This window comes from Pseudorca crassidens, chromosome 7 (genome assembly GCF_039906515.1).
Source record: "Pseudorca crassidens isolate mPseCra1 chromosome 7, mPseCra1.hap1, whole genome shotgun sequence".
Taxonomy (NCBI): domain Eukaryota; kingdom Metazoa; phylum Chordata; class Mammalia; order Artiodactyla; family Delphinidae; genus Pseudorca; species Pseudorca crassidens.
Window position 1 is genome coordinate 87,525,599 of NC_090302.1, and position 21,383 is coordinate 87,546,981.

Below are 21,383 nucleotides of genomic sequence, written 5' to 3' on the forward strand. Positions count from 1 at the left end.
TTTGTGAGCGCAGCCCACGTGGTGAGGAACTGAGGCTCCTTGCCAACAACCAGTGCAAACTTGCTGGGCATGTGAATGGGCCATTTGAGCAGTGGACCCTCCAGCCCTAGTCAAGCCTTCAGATGACTGCAGCCCAGCCAGATCCAGAAGCAGACCCCCCCAAGTTAGCCAATCTCAAATACCTTCCCCACAGAAACTGTTTCAGAGAACATTAATTGTTGTTTGAAGTCACTAAGTGTTGGTGTAATCTGTAAGGCAGCAATAGATAATACAGCAAGTAACACAGTAAAGAGTGAGCAATTGATCATTTCAGTTTGTTGAAAGTAGATAAAGTTTTTAAAAATGTGACAAGTGCAGAGATGTAAAAGTAAGGAAGCCCCGTGGCTTAGGAAACATGAGTAAGGAGAACCTGCTGTCTCTCTCCAGGGTAAGGAATCTCTCTGAAGGAGCAAAAGGCAATCTCACAGGAAAAATAAAATACTGGGATAGAAAATACTTAGGAAGTTGGTAGTGCTTTTCAAAGTCATGACACAAACTTTCTTGGTTTTGTTTTTTGTGGGGTTTTTTGTTTGTTTTGTTTTTTTGCTGAACAATATTGCAGCCATTAGAATTCCACTGCCCCCATTTAAAAAGTTACCATCTGCCTAACCCAGCCCTGTGAAAACTTCTGATCTTGAATTGCTGATCAATGTTTCAAAACCTAGGAGAGCCTCAAGTAGCAATGGATAAATTAGTGGACTGAAACAAAAAGATCACAACTTGATCATGTATAGTTTTAATCTTGACAATTCAGGTCTCAAAATAATAAAGCCCAGTTATTTAGACATGTACTTCTCATTTCTATTCTCCCACAGAACATTTTGAAGTTTAATCTATGTACTTAGAGAAGCCTGTGGTAGAGTTTAAAAAACCAAAACATTGAGGGGGACCTTCAAGATGTTGGACGAGTAAGACATGGAGATCACCTTCCTCTCCACAAATACATCAAAAATACATCTACATATGAAACAACTCCTACAGAACACCAACTGAACACTGGCAGAAGACCTCAGACTTCCCAAAAGGCAAGAAACTCCCCACGTACCTGGGTAGGGCAAAAGAAAAAACAGAGACAAAAGAATAGGGACAGGACCTGCACCTCTGGGAGGGAGCTGTGAAGGAGGAAAAGTTTCCACACACTGGGAAGCCACTTCACTGGTGGAGACGGGGGTGGGCTGGGGGGAAGCTTTGGAGCCTAGAAGGACAGACAGCATAGCAACAGGGGTGCAGAGGGCAAAGCGGAGAGATACCCACACAGAGGATTGGTGCCGACCAGCACTCACCAGCCTGAAGCATGTCTGCTCACCCACCGGGGCGGGTGGGGGCTGGGAGCTGAGGCTCGGGCTTCAGAGGTCACACCCCAGGGAGAGGACTGGGGTTGGCTGCATGAACACAGCCTGAAGGGGGCTAGTGCGCCACAGCTAGCCATGAGGGAGTCCAGAAGAAAGTCTGGAACTGACTAAGAGGCAAGAGACCATTGCTTCGGGGTGCGCAAGGAGAGGGGATTCCTTCCCTGTCTGCCCACAGTAGGCAGGGCACTGCCTAAACGAGCTCCAGAGATGGGCACGAGCCACAAATATCAGCTCGGACCCCAGAGACGGGCATGAAATGCTAACGCTGCTGCTGAGGCCACCAAGAATCCTGTGTGCAAGCACGGGTCACTATCCACATGCCCCCCCACCCCACCCCGACCCGGAGCCTGTGCAGCCCGCCACTGCCAGGGTCCTGTGATCCAGGGACAACTTCCCCAGGAGAACACACGGCACACCTCAGGCTGTTGCAACATCACTCTGGCCTCTGCCGCCACAGGCTCGCCCTGCATTCCAGTTATAACTACCATACCCCTCCCTCCCCCGGCATGAGTGAGCCAGAGCTCCCTAATCAGCCGCTGCTTCAATCCCACCCTGTCTGGGTGGGAACAGAAGCCTTAGGGCAACCTACACGCAGACATGGGGCCAAAACCAAAGCTGAGCCCCAGGAGCTGTGCGAACAAAGAAGAGAAAGGGAAATCTCTCCATGCAGCATCAGGAGCAGTGGATTAAATCCCCACAATCAACTTGAGGTACCCTGCATCTGTGGAATACCTGAACAGACAACGAATCATCCCAAAATTGAGGCGGTGGACTTTGGGTGCAACTGGGGTATGCTGTCTGCGACTGACTTCTTTCTGATTTTTACGTATATATTAGTACAGATTTTAGCGCTTCTTATCATTGGTGGATTTGCTTATTGGTGTGGATGCTCTCTTTTTTTAAAAATTACTTTTACATTTTTATTTGTTTAATTTTTTTTACTTTCATAATTTTATTTATTTTTTAATTATTTTTTTCTTTCCTTTTTTCTCCCTTTTCTTCTGAGACGTATGGCTGACAAGGTCTTGGTGCTCTGGCCTATGTGTCAGGCCCAAGCCTCTGAGGTGAGAGAGCCAAATTCAGGATACTGGACCACCAGAGAATTCCTGGCCCCACATAATATCAATCAGCGAGAACTCTCCCAGACAACTCTGTCTCAACGCTAAGACCCAGCTCCATCCAATGGCCAGCAAGCTCCAGTGTTGGACGCCCCATGCCAAATAACAAGCAAAACAGGAACACAACCCCATCCATTAGCAAGGAGGCTGCCTAAAATCATACTAAGTACACAGATACCCCAAAACACACCACTGGACACAGCCCTGCCCACCAGAAAGACAAGATCCAGCCCCACCCACCAGAATATAGACACCAGTCCCCTCCACCAGGAAGTCTACACAACCCATTGAACCAACCTCACCCACTGGGGGCAGACACCAAAAACAAGAGGAACTATGAACCTGCAGCCTGCAAAAAGGAGACCCCAAACACAGTATGTTAAGCAAATTGAGAACACAGAGAAATATGCAGCAGATGAAGGCGCAACATAAAAACCCACCAGACCAAACAAATGAAGAGGAAATAGGCAGTCTACCTGAAGAAGAATTCAGAGTAATTATAGTAAAGATGATCCAAAATCTTGGAAATACAATGGAGAAAATACAAGAAACGTTTAACAAGGACCTAGAAGAAGTAAAGAGCAAACAAACAATGATGAACAACACAATAAATGAAATAAAAATTCTCTAGAAGGAATCAATAGCAGAATAGCTGAGGCAGAAGAACGGATAAGTGACCTGGAAGATAAAATAGTGAAAATAACTACCGCAGAGCAGAAAAAAGAAAAAAGAATGAAAAAAATTGAGGACAGTCTCACAGACCTCTGGGACAACATTAAATGCACCAACATTCGAATGATAGGGGTCCCAGAAGAAGAGAAAAAGAAAGGGTCTGAGAAAATATTTGAAGAGATTATAGTTGAAAACTTCCCTAACATGGGAAAGGAAATAGTCAATCAAGTCCAGGAGGCACAGAGAGTCCCGTACAGGATAAATCCAAGGAGAAACACGCCAAGACACATATTAGTCAAATTATCAAAAATTAAATACAAAGAAAAAATATTAAAAGCAACAAATAACATACAAGGGAATCCCCACAAGGTTAACAGCTGATCTTTCAGTAGAAACTCTGCAAGCCAGAAGGGAGTGTCAGGACATATTTAAAGTGATGAAAGGGAAAAACCTATAACCAAGATTACTCTACCCAGCAAGGATCTCATTCAGATTCGAAGGAGAAATTAAAACCTTTACAGACAAGCAAAAGCTAAGACAATTCAGCACCCCCAAACCAGCTTTACAACAAATGCTAAAGGAACTTCTCTAGGCAGGAAACACAAGAGAAGGAAAAGACCTACAATAACAAACCCAAAACAATTAAGAAAATGGTAATAGGAACATACATATCGATAATTACCTTAAATGTAAATGGATTAAATGCTCCAACCAAAAGACATAGACTGGCTGAATGGATACAAAAACAAGACCCGTATATATGCTGTCTACAGGAGACCCACTTCAGACCTAGAGATACATACATACTGAAAGAGAGGGGATGGAAAAAGATACTCCATACAAATGGAAATCAAAAGAAAGCTGGAGTAGCAATTCTCATATCAGACAAAATAGACTTTAAAATAAAGACTATTACAAGAGACAAAGAAGGACACTACCTAATGATCAAGGGATCAATCCAAGAAGATATAACAATTGTAAATATTTATGCACCCAACATAGGAGCACCTCAATACATAAGGCAAATACTAACAGGCATAAAAGGGGAAATCGACAGTAACACAATCATAGTAGGAGACTTTAACACCCCACTTTCACCAATGGACAGATCATCCAAAATGAAAATAAATAAGGAAACACAAGCTTTAAATGACACACTAGACAAGATGGACTTAAGTGATATTTATAGGACATTCCATCCAAAAACAACAGAATACACTTTCTTCTCAAGTGCTCATGGAACATTCTCCAGAATAGATCATATCTTGGGTCACAAATCAAGCCTTGGTAAATTTAAGAAAACTGAAATTGTATCAAGTATCTTTTCTGACCACAACACTATGAGACTAGATATCAAGTACAGGAAAAACACTGTAAAAAATACAAACATATGGAGGCTAGACAATACGCTACTAAATAACCAAGAGATCACTGAAGAAATCAAAGAGGAAATCCAAAAATACCTAGAAATAAATGACAATGAAAACACGATGACCCAAAACCTATGGGATGCAGTAAAAGCAGTTCTAAGAGGGAAGTTTATAGCAATACAATCCTACCACAAAAAAACAAGAAAAATCTCAAATAAACAACCTAATCTTACACGTAAAGCAACTAGAGAAAGAAGAACAAAAAAAACCCCCAAATTTAGCAGAAGGAAAGAAATCATAAAAATCAGATCAGAAATAAATGAAAAAGAAATGAAGGAAACAATAGCAAAGATCAATAAAACTAAAAGCCGGTTCTTTGAGAAGGTAAACAAAACTGATTAGCCAGTAGCCAGACTCATCAAGAAAAAAGGGAGAAGACTCAAATCAACAGAATTGGAAATGAAAAGGGAGAAGTAACATCTGACACTGCAGAAATACAAAGGATCATGAGAGACTCCTACAAGCAACCATATGCCAATAAAATGGACAAATTCTTAGAAAAGCACAACCTTTAGAAAAGCACAACCTTGTGAGACTGAACCAGGAAGAAATAGAAAATATAAACAGACAAATCACAAGCACTAAAATTGAAACTGTGTTTAAAAATTTTCCAACAAACAGAGCCCAGGACCAGACGGCTTCACAGGTGAATTCTATCAAACATTCAGAGAAGAGCTAACACCTATCCTTCTCAAACACTTCCAAAATATAGCAGAGGGAGGATACTCCCAAACTCATTCTACAAGGCCACCATCACCCTGATACCAAAACCAGACAAAGATGTCACAAAAAAAGAAAACTACAGGCCAATATCACTGATGAACACAGATACAAAAATCCTCAACAAAACACTAGCAAACAGAATCCAACAGCACATTAGAAGGATCATACACCATGATCAAGGGGGTTTATCCCAGGAATGCAAGGATTCTTCAATATATGCAAATCAATCAATGTGATACACCATATTAACATACTGAAGGATAAAAACCATACAATAATCTCTATAGATGCAGAAAAAGCTTGACAAAATTCAACACCCATTTATGATAAAAACCCTCCAGAAAGTAGACATAGAGGGAACTTACCTCAACATAATAAAGGCCATATATGACAAACCCACTGCCAACATTGTTCTCAATGGTGAAAAACTGAAACCATTACCCCTAATATCAGGAACGAGACACAGATGCCCACTCTCACCACTATTCCGGAAGTTCTAGCCACAGCAATCAGAGAAGCAAAAGAAATAAAAGGAATCCAAATCAGAAAAGAAGAAGTAAAACTGTCACTGTTTGCAGACGACATGATATTATACATAGAGAATCCAAAAGATGCTACCAGAAAACTACTAGAGCTATTCAATGAATTTGGTAAAGTACCAGGATACAAAATCAATGCACAGAAATCTCTTGCGTTCCTATATATTAATGATGAAAAATCTGAAAGAGAAATTAAGGAAACACTTCCATTTACCACTGAAACAAAAATAATAAAATATCTAGGAATAAACCTACCTAAGGAGACAAAAGAGCTGTATGCAGAAAACTATAAGACACTATGAAAGACATTTAATATGATTGAAACAGATGGAGAGATATACCATGTTCTTGGATTGGAAGAATCAATATTGTGAAAATGACTGTACTTCTCAAAGCAAACTACAGATTCAGTGCAATCCCTGTCAAACTACCAATGGCATTTTTCACAGAACAAGAACAAAAAATTTCACAATTTGCATGGAAACACAAAAGACCCCGAATAGCCAAAGCAATCTTGAGAAAGAAAAACAGAGCTGGAGGAATCAGACTCCCTGACTTCAGACTATACTACAAAGCTACAGTAATCAAGACAGTATGGTACTGGCACAAAACCAGAAATATAGATTAATGGAACAGGAAAGAAAGCCCAGAGATAAACCCATGCACATATGGTCATCTTATCTTTGATAAAGGAGGCAAGACTATACAATGGAGAAAAGAGAGCCTCTTCAATAAGTGGTGCTGGGAAAACTGGACAGCTACATGTAAAAGACTGAAATTAGAACACTTCCTAACACAATACACAAAACTAAACTCAAAATGGATTAAAGACCTAAATGTAATACGGCCAAACACTATAAAACTCTTAGAGGAAAACATAGGCAGAACACTCTATCACATAAATCACAGCAAGATATTTTTTGACGCACCTCCTAGAGAAATGGAAATAAAAACAAAAATAAACAAATGGGACCTAATAAAACTTAAAACCTTTGCATAGCTAAGGAAACCATAAGACAAAAAGATGGCCCTCAGAATGGGAGAAAGTATTTGCAAACAAAGCAACTGACAAAGGATTAATCTCCAAAATATATAAACAGCTCATGCAGCTCAATATCAAAAAAACGAACAACCCAATTAAAAAGTGGCCGGAAGACCTAAATAGACATTTCTCCAAAGAAGACGTACGGATGGCCAAGAGGCACATCTATTAAGATGCTCAACATCACTAATCATTAGAGAAATGCAAATTAAAACTACAGTGCGGTATCACCTCACATGGGTCAGAATGGCCATCATCAAAAAATCTACAAACAATAAATGCTGGAGAGGGTGTGGAGAAAAGGGAACCCTCTTGCACTGTTGGTCGGAATGTAAATTGATACAGCCACTATGGAGAACAGTATGGAGGTTCCTTAAAATACTAAAAACAGAACTACCATACAACCCAGCAATCCCACTACTGGGCATAAACCCTGAGAAAACCATAATTCAGATAGAGTCATGTACCACAATGCTCATTGCAGCTCTATTTAAAATAGACAGGACATGGAAGCAACCTAAGTGTCATCGACAGATGAATGGCTGAAGAAGATGTGGCACATATATACAATGGAATATTACTCAGACATAAAAAGAAACGAAACTGAATTATTTGTAGTGAGGTGGATGGACGTAGAGTGTGTCATACAGAGTGAAGTAAGTCAGAAAGAGAAAAATAAATACCGTATGCTAACACATATATATGGAATCTTAAAAAAAAAAAAGTTCTGATCAACCTAGGGGCAGGACAGGAATAAAGATGCAGATATGGAGAATGGACTTGAGGACATGCGGAGGGGGAAGGGTAAGCTGGGACGAAGTGAGAGAGTGGCATTGACATACATACACTACCAAATGTAAAATAGCTAGCTAGTGGGAAGCAGCTGCATGGCACAGAGAAATTAGCTCAGTGCTTTGTTACCACCTAGAGGGGTGGCATGGGGCAGGTGGGAGGGAGGAGATATGGGGATATATGTATACATATAGCTGATTCACTTTGTTATACAGCAGAAAGCAACACAACATTGTAAAGCAATTATACTCCAGTAAAAATGTTTTTAAAAAATTACACAAGTCGGGCTTCCCCGGTGGCGCAGTGGTTGAGAATCTGCCTGCCAATGCAGGGGACACGGGTTCGAGCCCTGGTCTGGGAAGATCCCACATGCCGCGGAGCACCTGGGCCCGTGAGCCACAACTACTGAGCCTGCGCGTCTGGAGCCTGTTCCGCAACAAGAGAGGCCACGGTAGTGAGAGGCCCGCGCATCGCGATGAAGAGTGGCCCCCACTCGCCGCAACTAGAGAAAGCCCTCGCACAGAAATGAAGACCCAACACAGCCAAAAATAATAAATTAATTAAAAAAAAAAATTACACAAGTCATCATATCTCAGAGTTAAGTATAACAAAGGATATTTAAATTCCAACCCAATAAACCAGTAAACTAGTTTTTTGACAGAATTTTCAGAATTTTTATTTTTTAACATCTTTATTGGAGTATAATTGCTTTACAATGGTGTGTTAGTTTCTGCTTTATAACAAAGTGAATCAGTTATACATACACATATGTTCCCATATCTCTTCCCTCTTGCGTCTCCCTCCGTCACACACCCCCCATCCCACCCCTCTAGGTGGTCACAAAGCACGGAGCTGATATCCCTGTGCTATGTGGCTGCTTCCCACTAGCTACCTATTTTACGTTTGGTAGTGTATATATGTCCATGCCACTCTCTCACTTCAGTAAACTATTTTCAATTATTCTTCATGGAGAAATGTCACAACGTTTCCCATATTTAATTATTTTCACATCAGCCAGATGACACAGTCATCCCAATGCCAAGAACTTGATTGATCTTTTTTAAAAAAAATCACTCTATCCAGATTAACATAGAATTTTCATGAATCTATGCAAATTGGAAACAGGCTTAAAGATTCAACTGCTGAATAAAAAAGGTGAACAGGGAAAAGATTATATATAATAAGCAATTTTATGTGATAAAGTAAGTAAATAAGATAAAATCACTCTCACAGCTCCTGCACAAATACCAGTAAGAAAAAAAAAGCATAAATCTCTCTAAACAATTCAGATGGCCTTATATTTCAATAGTTTTAACTTCTCAAATTACTTTTATTTGTATGTATAGTATGCTGGTATAATGATGCTCAATTTAGATAAAAGGAAACTGGAACTCTAGAGTAGCAAACACATCTTTACCAAGGCCAGACTAATAAATGTGAGGGAATTGGCCTTGGGTATAAGCACACATGGATATATTCTATGTGAGTGGCAGGGACTTTTTTAAGACAAAGCAAAAATCTTGAATATTTAAAATAAAGGCACCTCATTTGTAAACATTGGCAAAAACAAACTACTAATTATAAATACTCTGAGTTATATAAAGCTGGCAGGCTACTACTTTCTAACCTCTGGTGTTAACTGCTCACCCAAGATCACACTGCTTGTTATTGATGGAAGAGGGCCTACTGCTCAAACCTTATTTAAAGATAAGAAACCACACTGTGTAAAAGAAGTACTGAAACAAGAATAGGATCCAAAATTACACAGAACTTAACAGATCTGCAATCAAAGATCATAAATGGTCAGAGGGTCCATTTCTCTTTACTCTTTCCCAAGACTTGTTAGCCCCTAGCAAGTCTCACAGGCAGCTGAAATATCAGATATGCTCAGCAAGGTGAAAAGGGAAGTAAAGTTTGATGAATGATGGGGACGACAGCCAGCTGCCTCCACCACAGGGCCTTTTCCTATGGCACAGGGACATGCTGGCCCCTTTCTGTGGCTCTGGTGCACCTCACACTGCCTGGTGTCTGGTTGCTATTTACCTCTGCCTGGTTGCTGTTTGCTCTGCCTTTCACAGGTACCCAGGAAGGGTGTTTGCCCAGGGATGGGTGTTTACAAAGACTTTGGCCATCCCACCGGGTTCTGTCTTCCAGTCTCTGTTGCCCTGTCTAGACTGCTATTTGCTGAACTGGATTCCCACCCACTGCTTCCAGATCCTCTCCCCTCAGCATTCCTTGTCTTAAGTTCTTGTCTAATGCCTTCACCCTGTAGCTACCTTAACCCAGCACTGAGTACTCTGAGTCCAAAATAATTAAATCATTAAGAAAAATGGGAAACAGGTTCAAAAGATCATCGTTAAGTAACAAATGAAGCCCCTGAGCTCTTATTACGACTGTTGAAGCAATCTCAAATTCAATGCAATTTAGGATTCTACTCAGATTGCTGAGTTAATATATTCCTAGAATTTAATTAGTATCACAGTTTTTAGTATAAGTGTTTACAAGGTAAACCATTCTGAAGGCTATAAAAATTGCTTAAAATAAAAATATAATACAGTGATACATTTTAAACAGGGAATCTATGTTACCACAATTAGCTCTACCAAAGTAATCTACTGAACATTATAGGAGGGCAAATTTTCAAATTATGTACCAACAGTTTGCTTGTGTCATTTATTTTACACTCAGGATGCTTTAACCACAGAAAACTGTTAGAAACAATGGTTAATTTCCCAGGCAAGCCCTCAAAAGTACATTTAACCTATAGAAGAACTAAGTACTATGTATCTATAGGAAAATATAAATGCTGGGGCAGTAAGATGTAACCAAAGTTGATAATCAGTAAGATACAATGGTAACTTTCTTGTTTTTTAATATAAAAAGCAGATTTAAGGTGTAATAATGGTAGACAGAACCAAAAAAAGAGAAAGAGAATGACGTCTAGTAAATGCTTAATTTGTGCCAGAGAGTCTACCAAACTGAAATTAAAAGCTAGCTCAATCTGAACCTAAACTTCATCCCCTATACAATGGCCTCTTCCAAATAACTGTTCGCAAGTAGGTATTAATGTTTGCACCTACTGGCGCAGTGGTTAAGAATCCACCTGCCAATGCAGGGGACACGGGTTCAATCCCTGGTCCGGGAAGATGCCACATGCCGCGGAGCAACTAAGCCTGTCACCACAACTACTGAGCCTGTGCTCTGGAGCCTGTGAGCCACAACTACTGAAGCCTGCGTGCCTAGAGCCCGTGCTCTGCAAGAGAACCCACTGCAATGAGAAGCCCGCTCACAGCAACGAAGAGTAGCCCCCACTCGCCGCAACTAGAGGAAGCCCGCACACAGCAACGAAGACCCAAAGCAGCCAAAAATAAAATAAATATATAAAAATAAATGAAAGTCTAGTTGTAAGTTCAGCTATTTCAATTCTTGATTTTAATGGCTGCTGTAACTAAAAAAGATACATTACCATGATACGTAAATGCAAATGCAGGAATGATTACACTTACTTTTTTAATCCCATTCAGCAATGATGTGCATTTGGTTAGTAAATGTCCAACTTCCCAAATGCTAATCAGGTGTTGGGAAAGTGTTGCACATTTTTAAAATGTTTAGCAAGTGAGTTCAAAACCCAATGAAACATTATTTAAATGACTTTAAATAAGGTTTTAAAATTTTGTTTTGTGGCTATTCATGTAATACTTCAAAAACTGGTGATTAAAGGGAAACGGCCACTCTTTCTGCCTTCTCGGTAGGAAAATTCGTTTCAGGGTAACGAAAGAGCCCCAACTGAATGAGGGAAAGCTCAATTTCCATAAAAGTAAGCCAGCTAATAAGTGAAGGAGGAATGAAATAATTAGAAAAACGTTATACTGAAACCCTAATAAAATTATTGATTCAGGCAAGAATGATCAATTGTTGTTTAAAACACCAACATGCACGGTTGATGGGGAACTGAATATACAAACAGTTCCAAAATAACACCACACAGAATGCTTAAATCATAAGGAGAAAACAATATATTGAAGGGCTTTGATGGTTGGCACCTAATCCAGTGGTGCCGTTTTTAGCACCACTAATGGTAATTTAGGTATTACATGTCTTCTTAGGGGATACAACATACACTACTAATGCGCAAGCCTATAGGTAAAACTTCCAGTTCACAAGAAATACAAAGAATGGAGAAACAAGTTAAAAAATACCACAAAGAAGAAACCAGAGAAATTCAAACGGTGGAACTTTCTACAAGAAAATAGGTCTGGCCTCTTTATAAAAATCAGTGTTAGCAAAAAAAGGACCATGTGTGAGAGAGATTAAGGACACTACCATCACATGCAGTGTGTGGTCCTGGATGAAATATTGGTTTGGACACTTTGGATCAACTGAGAAAGACGAATACAATCTGGGTATAAAGATGATAAAACATGTACTAAAGTGAAAGAACAGATCACTAACTAAAAAAATCAGGTGATAAAATTATACTGGTGAATGTATCCTACTTCTATAAATAAATATAAAAGTATTTTTTAAAGGAAGTTTTTCTAAATTTCTCAAGGGTACAAATATGGGTTTTGCACATGACATTTTTTTATAGCAAAATGACCAAGTTTCAAACTTTTATTTTAGAAATACACTCTCAATCGTGAATTTGTTTTGAAAAGCACTTACTTTGCCACTTAGAATTTCACCTTTACTTGAAATGACAGGTTAAGTACCGCCACCCCAAAATCTGGCTAGGAAACAGCCACTGACTTATCACAACAGGGTAGCAAACATTATTTTGTAAAATGATATGGTTCACTTACCTTTTTGTTAAAAAAAAAAAAAATCCAGTTATCTTTTATGTCCCTCAACTCTTTTATGGTGAGTGGTACAAAAAGATTTTTAGTTGCACCCTAATTTGTTACCCAAGAATCTACCATTTCAGATAGTTGGCAAATCCATTTGCCAGGCCACATAAACTGTAATATTTAGAAATACAATGTATTTGAAAAGTATGGGCATGTCAATCCTATTTTAAGTATTTGAGTATTTTAAGTATTTATAAAGCCTAACCTCTTCTGTTTTTAAGGTAAAATAATAAATATAATTACTAACACTTTATTCTCTCACTCTCTCCACATCCCCTATTAGGTCCTTTTCAGTACACAAGAATGAAGGGAGAATGATTCCTTTCAGAGGCCCAGAGTTTAAAAGGACAGAGTCAGTCCTTTTAAATAGAATCAGTCCATTTGGAATACTTCCATCCTGTCTGTACTTCCTCCAGACTTTGTTTTTGTTTTAATATTACCACACCATCCTCTAAGTCAGTCATTAAAAAGACTTATTATCTCCCAAATTCCTCAAACAACTCCAGAAAAGGTCATCAGGCCTGAAGATCAATTTTGGGAGAATGCTCACTCATCTCTACAAATCTTTAATCAGATGATCCAATAGACTTCAACCAGATTAAACCAACACTACTTACTTACTTTTGATGTTTAATCTTTTGGGGTATCCATATCACGTCTTGACACTCCTTTCCTCCTATTAATAAACCTCCTCTTCTTAGAAGTTTTTCTCCCGTTTCCCCACCTAGCATCATTACAGCTCCAAGCTCCTACTTTAGCCAGCCAGTCATGGTGCAAAGACATTTACTACAGCCAAGAGCTGTAAACCTCCTGCCAACCTGGCTTCTAACTGAACAGAGGAATGAGCTCAAGTTCATTCCTTGAGTCCAAATCGCTTACCTGGCACTTTCCTAACCAATCAAATCAGTGCTGACCTGGGAGTGTAAAATCCTGGAAGGATTTCTAAATGTAAAATATATTAACTGTAGAAAAATAAACTTCTGCATGCCAAAACACAACCATAAACAAAGTCAAAAGGCCAACACCAAACTAGGAACAAGCATGCTAACACATTTTCAATCAGTGTGCCAAGGGGTTACTGCTTTTTCACTAGCTATAAAAAAACAACAGCAACAAGATCTAAAAAGAGAGATTTCTTTTCTCTAAAATTATCAAGTGTTTTGTTTCTAAGACAATGCTTGGTTTGCATGATGCCCACAGCTACCCTCTAAGGGGTTCTTTCACACTGAACTTACCATATCTGGCTACTCAAGACCCCACCGTTTTAGGGACATCTCATCTAACAAAGAAAGACAAATGACTGACTCCAGTGCAGCCCAGGCAAGCTCTGTGTGCTCTGATCAGGAGAACATTCTCTTAAGTGGAACTGCTTCAGCCATCCAGATTTTCTCCTGGGCAGTGTAATGACTTTTACTGTTACACCAGGGCCATTTCTCCACGGTTCCCTTTAATACTTTATGAACACCAAGAATTCTGGCTGTGTCCCTTTTCCTGTAAAGCTGTCACAGTTTACTCTAATCCATGGCATTCCTCTCCCCAGTGACTGGCCAAGTAATGGGACCAATTACCCCAGTGAAAACAGCTACCTTCTCCATTCTTTTTCTTGGGACCCTGCAGAGGCTCTTTCCACCCACCCTCCCCCCTCAGGATTTTTGCTGCTAAGTACAATAAACATCAGGAGAGATGACAAAAGCCAAAAAACAAACAAAAGTCCTTATCTGGGTAAGCTTAAAAAAAAAATCAATTTTTAAGAGATATAATCTACAACCTGTGTTTCATACAGAGATGATAATAAAACTTAGTTATCTCAGAAACATTTCTCTCAGTTACTTTTGTGAGCACAAATATAAAAACAAAACCCAAAAAGGCCTTAGTCATTGTTAATGATATACCTTAAACGTAGAAAAGGAAACTACCCAACTTTGAGGTGCAATTTCAACTAGTACCACCAAATTTTGGTCTTATCATTGTAAATTCCAGACGTTCAAACTACATGTCAGAAAATTTTAAAAGAAAGCATGACAGAACCAAGTAGCAACCTGGGACAAGAACTTACCTCAAGAACTCCAACACCAATCCTTTTTTTTTTTTTTTTTTTTTTTTTTTGCGGTACTCGGGCCTCTCACTGCCGTGGCCTCTCCTGTTGCGGAGCACAGGCTCCGGAGGTGCAGGCCCAGCGGCCATGGCTCACAGGGCCCAGCCGCTCCGCGGCATGTGGGATCCTCCCGGACCGGGGCACGAAACCGTGTTCCCTGAATCGGCAGTCGGACTCCCAACCATTGCGCCACCAGGGAAGCCCACCAATCCTTTTTTATCTGGAATAACTACTCGATATTCTTCTCCACTGAGTAGAACAGCTAGCTTCCACACCACCAAAAACATGAGGACCACCACTCTGGAGGACCTCTTAGCTTATGCAGGAAAACCTGTTACTTAGGTACTCCTGAAGATGAATGCAGGCACTAGATAAAATCTGCCTCTAAATAACCACTTTCCATGATGTTTACAAATAAATGAAATTCATAACTCATGAAATACTGGCTATTCCAAAGCATACTTCCAATGACCCAAAAAGACCAACCACTCAATGTTGTATGTAATCTACACAGTATGTTACCCATTTTCCTACAGTACCGACATGCCATGTCCTTATGGCATGTTTTGGTGTGTTTAGAATCACACCTTATTTAGGAAAACATTGCCTGTATTCAAATTATACAGCACTCTTACCTCATGTGATACACTTTTGATGTTTTTTGTTTTTGTTTTAAATCAATTATTGGTCCTGATTCCACCTTCACAACTTTACTAAATGGATCATGAGTTAATAAAAACACAGATTTGGGGCATTATTTTCTAACCTTAAGTGCCGTAACACATAAAAAGGTTTTCACACTAGTTGGTCAATTTTTTTAAAAATAGACTTTTTTAGAGCAGTTTTAGGTTCAGAACAGCAAAACCGAGTATAAGGTACAGAGATCTCCCACATACCCCTTCCCCCCTCCATAGCCTTTCCCAGTTGGTCAATTTTTATAAAGCAAAACATGTTCTTTCTGGAAAGAAATCAAGATGTCTAAGAAAAAGTAATTTCAAAATTTCAACCACAAATTTAAAGTACCACTGTTGTATGTATTTTCACTAATACGTTAGAAAAGTAGTTAAATACTTACCATATAACATCCAACAAGGAAAGCAGCATTTGCCTGTTTTCTCTGATCAGGGCCAGTAAAATGAATAATTTTCTTCCTCATCATTGTAATGGACTGCATAAAGATAAACAGCTGTTAGTATTTCCTTTCTAATTTCAAGTTTTCTAAAACTTTATTTTGTGATTAAAATAAATTCCAAACCTCATAATGTTGAAGCATTCATATTAGCAAGACTTAAAAAGATAAACTTTGATACCCAAAAATACCATGTACCTTCCCATAGAAGACATACCCTTGGAGTAGAACAAATGTACAATTAAAGGGTGGGAGAGGAGAAACCTGAAACTAATATGATATCATAAATCAACTACACTTCAATTTTTTAAAAAGGTAGGACAGGAGCTATGAACAGATACACTTTAAGTATAGACTACCTCTGAAAGAATACATAAAAAGCTGGAAAAGGTAGTAGGAGAGACCTTTTCTTTCCTTTTCCTACTGTCTGACTTTTTTTGTTAATCTCTCCCCAAAACCTTTAAATTAACATCAAAGGGTATAAGAACGGGCAAAAATAATTCATTCTGTTAGAAATCAGGATAGTGAATGGGGTAGGGAGGGGTGGAGTGAGGAGGGTGGTACAGAGATAACCAAGAGAGCACAAGTGGGCTCTTCTGGGGTGTTGCTAATGTTCTGTTCTTGTTCTGATGATCCCGATGACTATCCATGTATATTCAGTTTGTAAAATGCATTGAGCTGTATATTCACGATCTATACATATTTCTGTATATACATTGTGCTTCAATAAAAAGTTAAAAATAAAAAGGATATGGAATTTAAAAACCAAAGGAACACATGATTTATTAGCTCTTCCTCACCTGTACTTCACAAATGTGAGTAGACAACATTTCAAGTAAGGGTAAGAAACAGGATATATTCAGTTGAATAAGCACAGTATTCTTTTGCTTCTGTGAGCCAATGTTTGGGTATTTCAATGATGAATGTTACATATTTTCTTTTAGTTGTTTACACAGAGTAAGAAATCCAAGTTGATTTAAAGAAAAACAACAACCCAACCAGCCCTCAAGCAGCATACACACAAGACACTCTTAATAGAAATTCTCAACACACTTTTACCTCTATTAATTGAATAGGGATTAAGTTTCAGTCAGGTGGGATGGTCAACACTGCAAGCTGTTCTGGTAAATAATTTTTTTTTAAAGTTTGAAAAAAGGACAAATATGTTCTTGGTTGACCCAAAGGATAAAAGGATGGCCAAGTATGTTTAAAACAAACAAAAAACTTTCAAAATTAAAGTAAAGGAACACCAGTAGGGGAAAAGGAAATTATTTTTAGCTTCTCAGCCCTGTATGAAACAAAAAACCTGCCACTGGCAACTGGAAAAACGGGATGGGGGGAACATAAATACCCAAGGCCACAAATGCTTATATTCCTGTTCCAGGGAGGAATAAAGTCCAGAAAGAAGAGTCTCCATCTCTGTATACATCTCTAGTGAATACAAATTTAATAGAAAAAAGAAAAAGCAACGCTGCAACTTCCTTTTTACATATTAGTAACTTCTGACAGATGCTTCTAGCATTTATGGTGTGGAATTTTAAGTCTGATGTTCAAGGGGAAATAGATCTGCCTTACTCACCCATAAATTTTTAGTATAATTTAATTTTTAATTGAAAATGAATTTTATTTCTGTGTAGTAGTTTAATAAGTAATCAGCTGAATAAACTTTTTTTAAAAAGCACCTGCCCCCCCAAATCCAGTATTTCTACTTGAGAATACACAGTGACTCTTAGAATTGCTAGCAGTATATGAACACCTTTTATTGTACATGACCAACAATTCAGAGTTTTTTAAAATAAATGAATAAGGTCTAAGTTCAAACTAATAGTAATACACTCTTACAATTCAGTGATACAGTCTTAAAGACTGTATGCTGTCTGCCCTTGCTTCTCTGCTCCTTAATCATAGGCGTAAAGGGTCATAGTGAAGAGTCACAAGTAGTACGATATCATGCGAGATTCAAGGCATAATGAAATAAAGTAAGATGAATCCAATTTCTCTTAGTTTTCCTAACACTCCCTATCAAAGTGAAGGCAGAAAGAACAATGACCAAAGGAAGGACAGCTCCTCTTGTTAGGTTACAGTTCCACTGGCTCAGACAATAAGCGGTTCACTTTATTGACCATCTGAACTTTGGCTTTTCAAGTATATGAGCATCACCAATCCAAACCAGAACCAAATGACCCAAACTTAAGCCATTCATCAAAACTCTGGAAAACAAATAGATATACTATGACTTTATAAAACAATAAACCACATGTATGTCTCAAACACCACTCCAGTGAAAAACATGACATTTCCTTTTTAAAAACAGATTTCCCTTCCTCCCTGCAAGATCAGGCTAACAATGATTACTTAAGTGAAATCTTCCGTAAGGAATACTTTACCTTTAATTTCTTATTAATCTTGCAGCAATATCTGTAAACCATTGCTAGATTGAGTGGTCCAAAATCTGCGTAGAAGCTGCAAAAATGAAAAACAAAAATGTGTATGTATATTCCAGATGCTTTGAATATAAATGCCTTTTTGTAGCTACAACATCAAAATAAAGCAAGAAAGCACACACCAAATTATTATAGGTCACACAACTTAAAGGTACTGCCTTACTAATGGAAGAAATACTCTGGTAAAAGATGACTATTAAAATACCTGACAAGTGTTAAAATGCCTAAATCTAACCTCAAATAACAAATAATAAAAAATACTTTCTGAATAAAAAAGCTGTTTTTCCACACATTTTTTTCCACTGGCAAAAACACAACATCTTAGTACTCTAGTTTATATCTCATTATACTGTAAACTGTTAGAATTTCAAATGTAAATTGTTAAATTTAGGAAGGTTCTTTCATTCTGATTTTTTTCCCTAAGGATCTATTTTATTACCAAGGGTTAAAGCAAAAAGTATCCTGCAACTAACAGTCAACAGATTTGTAATGTTCCAATTTTATAAACATACCTTTAGATTCTTCAAAATAAAAAAACGTTACTAACAATCTTTGAAAAAGCAATACTTACTTTTCATATTCAAGTTCATTATCTATGCTGAAATAATGTACATTTGATGAACTCTTTGGTCTGCTGTAGAGAATGGCAAAACAAAGGCGATCTGAAATGGAAAAATTGTAATGTTCCTTCCTTCACATCATTAAAAAACGTTTCATATATCATGTTGCAACTCTTTTCAGATGAAGTCAAATTTTTATTTTTTTCCCATGCATGTTTCAGATGGTAAGGTTATCAGTGAGTAACTTCAAAATGTTCTGGCTATTTTGGTGGGTAATAATAAGTAAGCAATTTTTAAAAAGGAGAAATTGCCTTTAATATAAGTTTCAACAGCGGTAAATGACTTTTCATACAGCGATACGGCTTGATTTCTGGAAAACTTTACCCTGGACTAAGAAATTTCGGTAAGTGGCAGCATGCATTTGATAGCTAGACCACCAGCCTGGATGACTTTCCCTATGTTTCGCTATGTTTTCAAGACATCCTGAAAAGTCATTTCAATAAGAAACTATGTTCTAAGTAGAGAGAAAACGCTTTCAAAATTGCTTCAAAATTAATGTTTACGGCTATAACACACAAAACAAACCACATGTTTATCCAATGTTCTTAGGGGTCGCTACTTATTTTTTGATTCGGAATCACTACTTTTGTAATGATTTTTACAATCGGACCATTATAGCAGAGGCAAATGAGAGTATTCTGCAGGATGAGTATGAGATGAACCTGCGTTGCATAAAAGCAGTTAGGCTGCTGTGAGGTTTAGCAAGAATGGTAACAGGGTAAGGTTCAGAGGCGCCACCCTTCCTCTCCCGCCCCACCCCAAAAGGAATTGCCTAAAAATCCTTGGTGAAGCAAAGTCATCCTTAATACCTAGCAGTAGTAATACTAGTAATAGTGCTAGTAGAATACTTAGATTCAAATTGTGGCAAAATTAAGTACAGCCCTTAAAATAGTAAGGAACAAAGGATGCCAGCTGGCATCCTTTCCCCAAATAGTAATTTAAACAATTTTTATAATAGTAATTTAAACAATTCAGTACACACAATTGCTGTATTTATTTCCCTATAAACGCCTCAACTTAAATGTCCTGCAACCACAGACACCCAAACGGATGACGGGGCTGACTCCTTTTCAACCAAAAATGACCCTTGATCCCCATGCAGTGACTACGGATTTTGCTCCCTGAGGTGGAGAGCCCACCAGCCATGGTGTAAGGACACAAGGGTCCGAACTGCACACATCTGTGCGGATTCGCCCCAAGGCAGGACCACGCCTGGTGACTAGGAGTCCCAGGAGGCCACCCACTCCCAAGAGACAGCATCGGCCCTGGCACCGAAGCTTAAAGGCACATCTTGGTCATCAATGGGGGCCTCCTCGACCCCCATGCACTGCCCGATGCCCTCTAAATAGGGGGTGTCCCGAGGGCGCACCCTCCACACTAACCTTTGATCACCTCGGTCACCAGAAGGGTCCCTGCGCCCTTCAGGCTCATGATCCACAGCATCTGGACGGCGGGGCGGAGGGAAGGACCGGGTGGCCAGGGAGCAACTCGCAGAGAGAGGAGGGCCGTGACTACACCCCCGAACTTTAAAAAACAAAAAAGTTTAAAGGGACACGCCCAAACACTGGGCACAGCGACGCCCTTCGGCTGGCCACCACACCGCAAGCCCGGGAGAGCCAACCCGGAAGTTCAAAACTTCTCAAACTCCCCAGACGGGGTAACGAGGGAGCGGGGCGCGGAAACCAGCCCCAGGCGCCGGGGCTGAGCTTCGCCCCGCCTCGGGGACACCTGGCGGTCGTCTGCAGCGCCAGGGCGCTCTAGCGGCGCAATTCTGCGCTCAAAGTCGGCGTGTGCGGCAAAGGCTCAGACAGGCAAATGCGAAGAAAGCGGCTCCCAAAGCGACTAAAAGGATTTCTCGGAAGAGAAGGGTTCAGCGGTGGATCTGACCGTCAGCCTCGTGCTTGGCCGCCCTTGCCTCCGCCACCAGGGGGCACTGCAGCCAGGCTGGGCTGAGAGGCCAGCGGCCAGGCTCGAGGACCCCGGCCGGCCTGGAGCTCCGTCCTCTCTGCAGTCGAAACCCGCTTAATGTCGGGCTCGCCTGAGTGCTGGTGTCTCATTTAAAATGCAGCACTTTAAAACTGTTCAAAATTTAAAGGTATGCCTAAAGCCGAGGTCATTCATTCCTTTAAGGGCCTCAGATTTCGCCTCAGAAAAATATTAGGATGGTTGAAAAAAATTCTGACACCATGGTAAACGACAATTTATTTTCTAAACCTAAGTTCCTATGTTAGTATCAAGTGAGAAAAAAATAAGTTGCAGTATGAGTACGGTCCCAATTTTGTTATATATAATATGGTAGTGGGATTATGGTTGATTTTTATTCCCTCCTGTATTCTTCTAAATTTCCTACAGAAAAGTGTTACTTTAATAATCGTGAAAAAAATTTTCAATGACTCTCCCTTAAAACGAACAAGCAATACAGTAACAACTCTTTCCCAAGAATTACACTTTATTTATCATCTCAATACAATATACACATTATATATCACAATATATACATTTTTGCCTCAAAAGTAAAGCTGCATACCTACTACCCTTATT

General features: G+C 39.4%; 1 protein-coding gene across 16 annotated transcripts in view; it reads right to left on the reverse strand.

Annotated features, from left to right (window-relative positions):
• CDC14B (cell division cycle 14B) overlaps nt 1–21,383 on the reverse strand; it is a 107,930-nt gene that overhangs the window by 43,281 nt on the left and 43,266 nt on the right. For 5 of the 16 annotated variants that reach the window (XR_010945112.1, XM_067744847.1, XM_067744842.1 and 2 more), the window contains exons 1-4: nt 20,225–20,477; nt 18,794–18,884; nt 18,166–18,241; nt 15,725–15,817 (exon numbers count right to left, since the gene is read on the reverse strand). Coding sequence is in view for 14 of the 16 variants with exons in the window: in XM_067744847.1 (XP_067600948.1) it covers nt 15,725–15,817; nt 18,166–18,241; nt 18,794–18,884; nt 20,225–20,285 (321 nt within the window). In the remaining 2 variants the exon portion in view is untranslated. Of the gene's footprint in view, nt 1–15,724; nt 15,818–18,165; nt 18,242–18,793; nt 18,885–20,224; nt 20,480–21,383 lie in introns of those variants that run through there. The other 11 variants (XM_067744855.1, XM_067744852.1, XM_067744853.1 and 8 more) reach the window with 4 other exon arrangements.